At 33.1% G+C, this 12,331-nt stretch overlaps 2 protein-coding genes and 1 pseudogene across 3 annotated transcripts, besides 2 other annotated features; 2 read left to right on the top strand and 1 right to left on the bottom strand.

Moving 5' to 3' along the window:
• The first annotated feature begins 1,003 nt into the window (after nt 1-1,003).
• Nucleotides 1,004-2,308: a mobile genetic element.
• On the top strand, nt 1,100-2,228 carry TVAGG3_0424450 (annotated as a pseudogene). Its single transcript has one exon. A coding segment is annotated over exon 1 (1,129 nt).
• A 584-nt stretch (nt 2,309-2,892) lies between the features above and the next one.
• TVAGG3_0424430 (uncharacterized protein) lies at nt 2,893-3,177 on the bottom strand (the record flags this gene model as incomplete). The annotated part of the gene is made up of 1 exon (XM_001298006.1): nt 2,893-3,177. One exon carries the CDS (start codon nt 3,175-3,177, stop codon nt 2,893-2,895), a length of 285 nt encoding a protein of 94 aa, XP_001298007.1.
• Nucleotides 3,178-4,364: 1,187 nt separating this feature from the next.
• Nucleotides 4,365-5,882: a mobile genetic element.
• Nucleotides 5,883-6,502: 620 nt separating this feature from the next.
• On the top strand, nt 6,503-7,207 carry TVAGG3_0424410 (HNH endonuclease family; the record flags this gene model as incomplete). The annotated part of the gene is made up of 1 exon (XM_051233534.1): nt 6,503-7,207. The coding sequence occupies one exon, from the start codon at nt 6,503-6,505 to the stop codon at nt 7,205-7,207; it is 705 nt and encodes a 234-aa protein (XP_051103264.1).
• Nucleotides 7,208-12,331: the final 5,124 nt, after the last annotated feature.

Genomic DNA, 12,331 nt, shown 5'->3' with positions numbered 1-12,331 from the left:
TACAAAGCATATTTTATAAGGCTTAAAAAATCTTTAAAATGTGACCGGTGACGGAAATCCATGGTAACCAACCGCGGTTCCCGTTTGGAATGCCATAGGTAAAAATCAAATTTTATTGCATATTCATCGAGAAAATAAACTAACGAATCCCTCAAAATTGAGAGGGTAATCCTCCTCCTCTCAAATAAACGTACATACGGGTGCACCCTTAAATTCGAACTTAGAAGTGAGAATTGGAGTCAACACTGGTGGTCCAATTATAGCAGGCGTTTTGGGTACAGATAAACCTTTGTTCGATATTATCGGAGATACAATCAATGTTGCTGCAAGGTTGCAGACTTCCTCTGCTGTCAATAAAGTTCATGTCAGTTCAGGAATATATGATCTGTTAAAGGAAATGAAGTATGATTTCGTTAAAAGAGGTGAAACATTCTTGAAAGGAAAAGGAAACCAAGTGACTTATTATATAAGTAGGCCAAGTAACTAATTCTTTTATATATTATGTTATTTTATATTTTATTTTTCATGTAAAGTTTATTAATTACTATAATCAATGTTATTTTATTATGCATAATAAGTTATTTCAAAAATTAATGTATTTGAATATCTGTGAAATTGTATAAATATCATTATTTTACCCTTTATGTAAAAAGTAAAATCTATTACAGTTTGACCATTTATTGAATTACAATAAAGAAGTTTATAATTTGTAAAATTTCTCTAAATGGTATTCATGCCATCAGTTTTTAAACATTGTCTTATATTTATATTGTTAGCATAATCGAGCGGAATATTTCCACAATTATTCTTTGCTTCTTTATTTGCTCCAATAAGAATTGGATACTTAACAACATTAAGATTACCATATTCCGATGCTCATGGGAGTGGTATATTTCCATGGTTATTCTTTGTTTCTTTATTTGCTCCCACAGAGATAAGATATTTTACAACTTCAAGGTGTCCATTCAATGATGCAATACTGAGTGGTGTATTTCCATTATTATAGGGTGTCCAAAGGTGCGTTTAGCACAGCGCTCTATATGAGACTATTAAAGGAGATATATGCTGATTATAAATATATAATAAAAAATATGAATATATGTATATGATGAGTATGTTGTATTTTGGCGCCATGCCGGGATATAAAATGAATTTTGAGACAAGAGGCGGTTTCGCGGGAAATTTTGGCGGGATTTTTTTTCATTTTTTTAATGAATCATAAAGAAAACATCCTCGCTCTTGCAAAAAAATGCAAAGACTGTAAAAAAATCTACGAGACATTGGTAAAATGCTTCGGTATGGATGCTCCTAGCTATTCCACTGTAACGTATCATGTTAGGATGTATCACTTCATGAACAAAAAGGCGCCCATCATAAAAATTGACAAAAAATCGCCGGATCAAAGAAAAATCAAAGCAATTCTTCAAGCGCTAGATGAAGACCCAAGAGCATCACTCAGAAGGATAGAGGAGATGACAAAGATACCACGTACAACAGTCAGTTATTATCTGCACAATTATTTGAACTACAAACTAGCGTATACACGTTGGGTTCCGCACAACCTTAATTCAGTTCAAAAAAAATCTAGAGTCCAATCTTCGAAAGAGCTCCTCTCTATATTGCGTGCGTATCAATCCAAGAAGTTTCGCTTTTTAGTAACAGGGGACGAGTCTTGGTTTCAATATGCAACAGAAGCCAAAATCATGTGGATCCCGAAGGATGAAAATCCGCAAACATTCCCGAAGAAAAAAATTGACACACCAATGATGATGTTGTCGGTTTTTTGGGGCGTGAATGGCATCATCGCAATTGATATTCTTCAAAAACCTAATACGATGAATGCTCAGTATCTAATTGACAATGTTCTTACTCAAATTATCAATTCTGATGAGTTTGAGAAATCCAAACAACAAAAACAAAAGTTTGCAATTCATTTTGATAATTCAAGAGTTCACAAAAGTCATAAGGTAATGAATTACTTGTTGGAAAACAATGTCAAAGTTGTTCCAAACCCAATTTATTCACCTGATATTGCACCCTCTGACTTTTATTTATTCGGCACGCTAAAAAAGAGAGCTGAAGGACGCGAATTCGCGAGTCCAGATGATCTTGAAAATTTTGTAAGAGAGCAATTTGAGCAATTTTCTCATGATGATTTAAAGCGTGTCTTTGAAGCCTGGATCGATCGCTGCGAACGCGTGATTGAATCCAATGGTGATTATATTTAAATAAACTTTATATATATGTAACTTGTTTATTTCTATTCGCAGTATTCAGGTTTGTGCTAAACACACCTTTGGACACCCTATATTTTTGGCTTCTTTATTTGCTCCAACAGAAATAAGATATTTAATAACTCCAAGATAGTTAGTAAACATATCAAGGGTACGGCGGCACTGCGCGCCTCCTTACCCATGATATGTGAATTTGACACTTTACAAAACCGTTAACGTATATTTTACAACACAAACGACAACACCAACTTAACCTTAAATATTTACAAAGCCACCAACCTCTTCACCCACTAACGAACTCACTAATGAAAAAATAAACGTTCTCATAAATTTTCCTCAATATCTTCATCATCAGTGTTAACCCTATTGTAGTCATACTTGAAGTCATAAACTTTCTCTAACTTCTTAACGTACAATTTACATAACTTACCTTCGTCATCGTATGGTTTAATGATATAACTATTTCTATCTTTATACACAGTCAATGAAAAGTCAACTGGTCTCGGATGTATTTGAAAGAACATGTTATGCTCAGGAAGGAAGAATAAATGTTTAAATGTATGTTTGTTATACTGTGGAATTCGAATGAGTTGCTTTTGTTCTGTCATTTACATCCAAATAAAAATTTTCAGTAAAAATAAAACTAACGTTAAAAATTTTATTCCTCACTGTCGTCTGCTTTATCCAACTCTTCTAACTTCTTCCTAAGTTTAGCAATGTTGTACTCATGAAGTTTAATCTTTCTCAAAATTCCTTCTTTATCTAATGGTTGCTTTATCTTTCTAAACTGAACTCTACCATCCTTCATAGTATGAATGTAAAAACCTTCTGGAATAGTTCCTGATTTAAGGTATTCTACCAAAAACTTTTGTTTCATTGCTTCAGTGACTTTATTTGTCATTTCAATCAAAGGTGAAGCTAGCACAGCGATAATGGATTTCATGACTTTTTAGTATTTCATGCAATCTTAACAGATAGCCTTACAAGTACTTCCAGTGTCCCTAGCTGTCCCTCCTTTTTATATAACTCCATGACATTTATAATCTCGCGAAACTTAACAGGTAGCATAACAGATTAAAATCAGATGAGGTTTTGAACCAAAATTTCTAAGCAACGTTGTCAAGGATTTTGAGGAACTAGGGACAGAGTGTGGCAAAGTCCAAGATTTAATTTATCTTCATCTGTTTCATCAGCTATCTCATCTAATATGCCAATATTTTATTCATAACTCGTGGCAAACTCACTAACTTTCATTATGTTCATCTGCATGCTTCATCTGATAGAAAGTATGACTTTCATTATTTCCAGAACTTAATGAAAACTACTAGGGACAGAGACCATGGCAAAGTTCATGACTTTCATTATTTCCAGAACTTAATGAAAACTACTAGGGACAGAGACCATGGCAAAGTTCATGACTTTCATTATTTCCAGAACTTAATGAAAACTACTAGGGACAGAGACCATGGCAAAGTTCATGATTTAATTTATTCTCTCACTAACAATAAGTACAAACTCCAACACTAACATCAAGTACTAACTTCAGCACAAATGACAAACGCTAACAACAAACACAAACTCCAACACTAACGACAAAAATAAATGTCCTCACTTCTTAACAAAGTAATATGTGCTTCTTACACCACCATAGCTCAAACGTTTCTTTTCAAACATCGATTGAAACTTATTTTGAGCCATTGGCTTTAGTCTCTTTTTCTTCAAATACGCCAAGAAATCTTCTTCACATCTTTTCACTTCATAGCCTTCTTTAAACTCCTCCTTGTTAAGTTCTATGAAATCCTTTATCTCATTCTTTGTTGCAATGGCTTCTTCACGAACGACATCATGAACTATTTCACTGTTCTCATGTATGACCTCCTCACTGTTCTCATGAACTATTTACTGTTCTCATGTATGACCTCCTCACTGTTCTCATGAACTATCACTGTTCTCATGAACGACCTCCTTACTGTCTTTCATAAGCGTTTCAAAGTCTCCTTTACTCATTACTTCAATCTCATGCTGTTCACAGTAGTACTTAAACTCACTGTATATGTCTTTGTTGTATGTTATATTGCTTCCCATGTACTCCATGAATTTTTCAAGCACTTCCTCATAATTCACTGTTTCTTTCTTTCCACGACCTTCTAATATCATACTTGCTTCGTAAATATAACTTCTTGCAGAACCGTCTCGCTTTCTACTTCTCTTCACAAATTCTCTCATCTTGCCACCAAATACATTTGAACTACATGCAAAGAATTCATTCTCCTTCGCAAATTCTTTATATCTTCTGTAGCACTCTGTACAATTCCATCCGGATACAAACTTTTCATAGAACTCCTCGTAAAACATTTGGTAAGGTGTTTTGTTCATTTCGATGAGTTCTTGTTTAGCCCTGGTGAATGGTATCTTCCTTACATCAAATTCACTTAAATCTTTCTTCATGAAGTACGTCAGTAAGTTTGAATAAAACTCTTCATTAAAGCTTTCAATGAGATTTGAGAAATATTCGTAATTTCCTTTGTATCTGCTGCTTACGTCAATGACAACAAATCTTCTGTCGTCTTTGTCAATCTTTACTGAGTTGAAGTTGTTAGATATCATGATGATATTACAAACATTCTCTATCTTTCTTACTGGCTGACACTTCTGATTTAAGTCCAACTGAGTCTCTGTTACTATTGACTTTAGTGCGTCGTGGTTCATGACCTTAGACGTATCGCATGAGCTTAGTTCATTGCATACGATGAGCTTCATGTTCTCAATAGCAGCATTGAATCTACCAACCACATTCTCTATTGCCGTTATATTATTGTTGGCGTACTTGCTAATGAGCTCGCATAGAACATTACTAAGTACATTCTTACCAGTTCCTTGCTTTCCTATTAACAAAAGTACTGTTCCAGTCTTTCCACAAGGATTTTGAACGATGTAGGCGAACCAGTTCAAAACATACTCATAAAGCTCTTCATCCTCATTCCATATGACATCGTGAACATGTTTCAAATATCCTTTAATAACGTTCTCATCTACTTCATTCAGTACTTCATACTCATATCCTCTGAAATAGCTGTAAATGTCATCTCTTTCGTCAAAGAATCTCATGCCTGACCTCATAAGATAGTTCTTGTTCTGACCCGCTTCATAAATCATCAGTGCGTTCACATCCTTCTCCTCAATACGTCCTACATAAATACTCTTCATGAGCTTATTGAATTCCTTGCTATCTACTGACACAAGTGTTGTTGTGTCTCGTATTCCATCATAATCTTTCACTAGATATGTCATACGTGCTCCGTCAATAACAACAACACATCTTCTTAGGTCATTATAACACTAGCTATGTCAATACCGTCCTCACTCATGTACTTATTTTTCCTCAAGTCCTTTAGTGTGAAAGTGTCTCTAAGTTCTATTTCAAGCAATTCATTTACACATCCTTTGCAATACTTCTCTATAAAATATTTCTGTCGTTCTTTACTAAGTTTCTTAACAGCTCTAAAGAACCATGTGTTTTGACTCAAACATCCTTCACAACTTCTCTCATTCATTCTATTCTTTCATGTCATTATCTTCAACCTCTATGGTCTCATTGACTAAGGTCAAAGGGTTCTTAGTCATTGCTGGTCTTATCTGAAACAATGTTTGTGCAACAGGTTTAACTAGTTCAGCAACGTCCTTCCTTAATATGAATAGCTGTTTCCACTCATCTTTGCTAACAGTTCTTTCATAACCACTGACAGTAATGATTTCATTTGCTGACCTTAGACACTTATGTTCTATCATTTGTATTGCTTTTGTGTAAGGCTTTCGTGAGCATAGGTTGTATATATCATTCCTGCAATGTTCATTTATACCAATAGTACTAAATCCTTTCTTTGCTGTTGAGTGCATAATATCCATTAGTTCCTGTGTTCGTATTGCTGTCTCATAAAATACAACAAGACCTTTGTCATCTATGACGTACTTACCGAAAACATTGCTTATATTCTTTAACCATGAAATAACATCCTCATTCATGCTGTCTCATGAAAGTAAGGTCTTACATACTCTTCACTTATAAGATACTCCACAAAATACTTGTTAAGCTCTATGTCCTCGTGAGCGATTTCATTAGGTTTGATATTAGTTCCTTTTGTCATTGCTGTCATGTACTTCACTCTCATAGTTCCTTTCAATAGCGTAAAAGTACTTCATTGTTTCATAACTGCTCTAAATTCTGTTCAAAATTCGTACAACATAACTTTTAATATTAGTGAAAGAACATGAGCGAAACAACAACATCTAACATTACAGAAGAAGTCAATGACAATGCCGATGAAAACATTACAGAAGGAGCTAGTGAAAATATTGACGAGTTCAGTGAGGAAGAAGATATTGAGGACGTCAATGAGAACGTTAGTGGGGAACAAACTCAATGGGAAACATTGAGAAATCATGAAGAGTATGAGATTTGTACGACATATCCTTTTACTATTCGTCGAAAGAAAGACAAACATATTATGAGTGAATGCTTAAATAATTATGGTTATATTGAGCTTAGTTTAAACAACAAAACACATTTAAAGCATAGAATTATTGCAGAACAGTGGATTGAAAATCCAAACAATTTGAAAGAAATAGACCATATAAATCATGATAGAACGGACAACAGAATCTCAAACCTTCGTTGGTGTTCTAAATCTGAAAACAATAGAAATAAAAGCAAGTATGGCGATATAGTTTATGAGTTCGTTGATGAAATATCTGACGAAGCTGTTGAAATAACAGATTATGGTAAGCATTCGTTTGAGTTCTACTACTATGTTGAGAATGAGGACGCATTCTATTACTATACAGGTCTTAACTATCGAAAACTTCATATAAACTTTAGAAAAACAGGTGCTGCTTATGTTTGTATGATAGATACAGAAAACAAGAGTGTAATCTTATTCATAAACAAACTCAAACGCTTGTACGGCTTCATGTAGGACAAACATTATTTTTCAACACTAACGCCAACACGTAGGACAAACATTCATAACAAAACATTACTGTATAACATAAATGTTTTGTTATGACTTCATCGTAAATGACTTTGTCATGATTTCATCGTAATGAGTGTAAATGACCCAAAAATAATGTTTAGGGTAGAAGGGTAGATCTAACCTCATTTCTCACCTCTTTTACCCTCTTGAATTTTCATACGGAATCTCTTCCCTCGGTTTTCCGAGGGTAGCAAACATATGAGGAAATTCTTCTAAAAGTTCTTTTGTCTGTTGGTTTTCAAACCAATGATATGCTTGCTTTGTAGAACGAAGAGTATTATAAGGCATTTTGTGAAGAATATAGCAACCGTCTGAATTTCGACGGTTGGTTTTTATACAAAATTCATGCAGGAAATTCTTGAGTTTTGGATGAATGAATACGGTCGAGCCAAAAGTGGCTCGACCTCAAAACAAACATTTACGAGCTTACAAAGGGTGTTATGAATGAATTCAAAGGTATTTGCATATATTCTGACCTCGTTCATTTTGTTGCTGAATTCAGCAAAAATAATGTTTAGGGTAGAATGTTAGATCTCACCTCTTTTCTCACCTCTTTTCTCACCTCTTTTCTCACCTCTTTTCTCACCTCTTTTCTCACCTCAGCCGCTAAGCGGCGAGACCCAAAGGTCTTGACTTTGTCATGATTTCATCGTAAATGTTTTATCATGACCTCATCGTATATGTTTTGTCATGATTTCATCGTAAATGTTTTATCATGACCTCATCGTATATGTTTTATCATGATTTCATCGTAAATGTTTTATCATGATTTCATCGTATATGTTTTATCATGATTTCATCGTAAATGTTTTGTCAAACATGAACGTATATGTTTTATCAAGACTTCTTCGTAAATGTTTTATCATGATTTCATCGTAAATGTTTTATCATGACTTCTTCGTTTATGTTTTGTCAAACATGAACGTATATGTTTTATCAAGACTTCTTCGTAAATGTTTTATCATGATTTCATCGTAAATGTTTTATCAAGACTTCATCGTTTATGTTTTATCATGATTTCATCGTATATGTTTTATCATGATTTCATCGTAAATGTTTTATCATGACTTCTTCGTTTATGTTTTATCATGATTTCATCGTTTATGTTTTATCATGATTTCATCGTAAATGAGCGTATATGTTTTATCATGACTTCTTCGTATATGTTTTATCATGATTTCATCGTATATGTTTTATCAAGACTTCTTCGTATATGTTTTATCATGACTTCTTCGTAAATGTTTTATCATGACTTCTTCGTAAATGTTTTATCATGATTTCATCGTAATGAATGTGTCAAACATGAGCGTAAATGAATGTGTCGAAACTTCTTCATCGTAATAAGCGTAAATGAATGTGTCAAAACTTCTTCATCGTAATGAGTGTAAATGATCCAAAAATAATGTTTAGGGTAGAATGTTAGATCTCACCTCTTTTCTCACCTCTTTTCTCACCTCATTGAATTTTCATGATTTCTTCATCGTAATGAGTGTAAATGAATTTTCATGACTTCTTCATCGTATATGCTTTGTCAAACATGAGCGTAAATGAATGTGTCGAAACTTCTTCATCGTAAATGAGCGTAAATGCTTTGTCAAAACTTCTTCATCGTAAATGAGCGTAAATGAATTTTCATGATTTCTTCATCGTTAATGAGTGTAAATGACTTTGTCAAACATGAGCGTAAATGTTTTGTCATGATTTCTTCATCGTAATGAGTGTAAATGCTTTGTCAAAACTTCTTCATCGTTAATGAGTGTAAATGAATTTTCATGATTTCTTCATCGTTAATGAGTGTAAATGAATTTTCATGACTTCTTCATCGTTAATGAGTGTAAATGAATTTTCATGATTTCTTCATCGTTAATGAATGTAAATGACTTTGTCAAACATGAGCGTAAATGTTTTGTCGAAACTTCTTCATCGTAATGAGCGTAAATGAATGTGTCGAAACTTCTTCATCGTTAATGAGTGTAAATGACTTTGTCAAACATGAGCGTAAATGTTTTGTCGAAACTTCTTCATCGTAATGAATGTAAATGATCCAAAAATAATGTTTAGGGTAGAAGGGTAGATCTAACCTCATTTCTAACCTCATTTCTACCCTCTTGAATTTTCATGACTTCTTCATCGTAATGAGTGTAAATGACTTTGTCAAACATGAGCGTAAATGAATGTGTCGAAACTTCTTCATCGTAATGAACGTATATGCTTTGTCAAAACTTCTTCATCGTAAATGAGTGTAAATGAATTTTCATGATTTCTTCATCGTAAATGAGTGTAAATGAATTTTCATGATTTCTTCATCGTTAATGAGCGTAAATGAATGTGTCAAACATGAGTGTAAATGAATTTTCATGACTTCTTCATCATAAATGATTTGTCAAACATGAGTGTAAATGAATGTGTCGAAACTTCTTCATCGTATATGCTTTGTCAAACATGAGTGTAAATGAATGTGTCAAACATGAGTGTAAATGACTTTGTCAAACATGAGCGTAAATGAATGTGTCAAACATGAGTGTAAATGACTTTGTCAAACATGAGCGTTAATGAATGTGTCGAAACTTCTTCATCGTAATGAACGTATATGTTTTGTCAAGACTTCTTCATCGTAATGAGTGTAAATGACTTTGTCAAACATGAGTGTAAATGAATTTTCATGACTTCTTCATCGTATATGCTTTGTCAAACATGAGCGTAAATGATTTGTCGAAACTTCTTCATCGTTAATGAGCGTATATGTTTTGTCAAGACTTCTTCATCGTAATGAGTGTAAATGACTTTGTCAAACATGAGTGTAAATGAATTTTCATGACTTCTTCATCGTATATGCTTTGTCAAACATGAGCGTAAATGATTTGTCGAAACTTCTTCATCGTTAATGAGCGTAAATGAATTTTCATGATTTCTTCATCGTAATGAGTGTAAATGACTTTGTCAAACATGAGCGTAAATGTTTTGTCATGATTTCTTCATCGTAATGAGTGTAAATGATCCAAAAATAAATTTAGGTGAAGTGGTGAGATCTCACCTCTTTTCTCACCTCTTTTTTCACCCTCTTGAATTTTCATGACTTCTTCATCGTAATGAGCGTATATGTTTTGTCAAGACTTCTTCATCGTAATGAGTGTAAATGACTTTGTCAAACATGAGTGTAAATGAATTTTCATGACTTCTTCATCGTATATGCTTTGTCAAACATGAGCGTAAATGATTTGTCGAAACTTCTTCATCATAATGAGCGTAAATGATCCAAAAATAATGTTTAGGTGAAGTGGTGAGATCTCACCTCTTTTTTCACCCTCTTGAATTTTCATGACTTCTTCATCGTTAATGATTTGTCAAACATGAGCGTAAATGATCCAAAAATAATGTTTACGTAAATGTTTTGTCATGACTTCTTCATCGTTAATGATTTGTCAAACATGAGCGTAAATGATCCAAAAATAATGTTTACGTAAATGTTTTGTCATGACTTCTTCATCGTTAATGATTTGTCAAACATGAGCGTAAATGATCCAAAAATAATGTTTACGTTAATGGTTTCCGGTTATTCAATAATTAATTATTTTTGAAGAACTGTAGGTGCTACCATGTTACCATGTGCTACCAGGTCATTTAACTTCTTTTAAAAATGGTGACAACTGACATTTAGACAACAACATAGGAAATAAATGTTTACGTATATGCTTTGTCAAGACTTCTTCATCGTAATGAGCGTATATGCTTTGTCAAGACTTCTTCATCGTAATGAGCGTATATGCTTTGTTATGATTTCTTCATCGTAATGAGCGTATATGCTTTGTCAAGACTTCTTCATCGTTAATGATTTGTCGAAACTTCTTCATCGTAATGAGTGTAAATGATCCAAAAATAATGTTTAGGTGAAGTGGTGAGATCTCACCTCTTTTTTCACCTCTTTTTTCACCCTCTTGAATTTTCATGACTTCTTCATCGTATATGCTTACGTTAATGGTTTCATCGTTAATGACTTTGTCAAACATGAGCGTAAATGATTTGTCGAAACTTCTTCATCATAATGAGCGTAAATGATCCAAAAATAATGTTTATGTTAGAATGTTAGATCTAACACCTTTTCTAACATGTTTTCTAACATGGAGGATTTCATCTGATATAAATATTATTTGGTGAAAGTATCCTAAAAATATTTGATGGACTTTAATTAAAATATAATGTTTAGGGAAGAATGTGTATATCTAATGAAACAGTAAAGTATTATATCTATTAAATCGTATATGATGTAAATTGTGTATATCTAATGAAACAGTAAAGTATTATATCTATTAAATCGTATATGATGTAAATTGTGTATATCTAATGAAACAGTAAAGTATTATATCTATTAAATCGTATATGATGTAAATTGTGTATAGAATGAAATGAAGGAATAATATTTATATCAGATGAAATCCTCCATGTTAGAAAACATGTTAGAAAAGGTGTTAGATCTAACATTCTAACATAAACATTATTTTTGGATCATTTACGCTCATTATGATGAAGAAGTTTCGACAAATCATTTACGCTCATGTTTGACAAAGTCATTAACGATGAAACCATTAACGTAAGCATATACGATGAAGAAGTCATGAAAATTCAAGAGGGTGAAAAAAGAGGTGAAAAAAGAGGTGAGATCTCACCACTTCACCTAAACATTATTTTTGGATCATTTACACTCATTACGATGAAGAAGTTTCGACAAATCATTAACGATGAAGAAGTCTTGACAAAGCATATACGCTCATTACGATGAAGAAGTCTTGACAAAGCATATACGCTCATTACGATGAAGAAGTCTTGACAAAGCATATACGTAAACATTTATTTCCTATGTTGTTGTCTAAATGTCAGTTGTCACCATTTTTAAAAGAAGTTAAATGACCTGGTAGCACATGGTAACATGGTAGCACCTACAGTTCTTCAAAAATAATTAATTATTGAATAACCGGAAACCATTAACGTAAACATTATTTTTGGATCATTTACGCTCATGTTTGACAAATCATTAACGATGAAGAAGTCATGACAAAACATTTACGTAAA

The sequence above is a fragment of the Trichomonas vaginalis genome, chromosome V (assembly GCF_026262505.1).
Source record: "Trichomonas vaginalis G3 chromosome V, whole genome shotgun sequence".
Classification (NCBI taxonomy): Eukaryota; Parabasalia; order Trichomonadida; family Trichomonadidae; genus Trichomonas; species Trichomonas vaginalis.
Note: the sequence above shows the minus strand (reverse complement) of the source record. Positions and strands in the feature narration are given on the sequence as shown.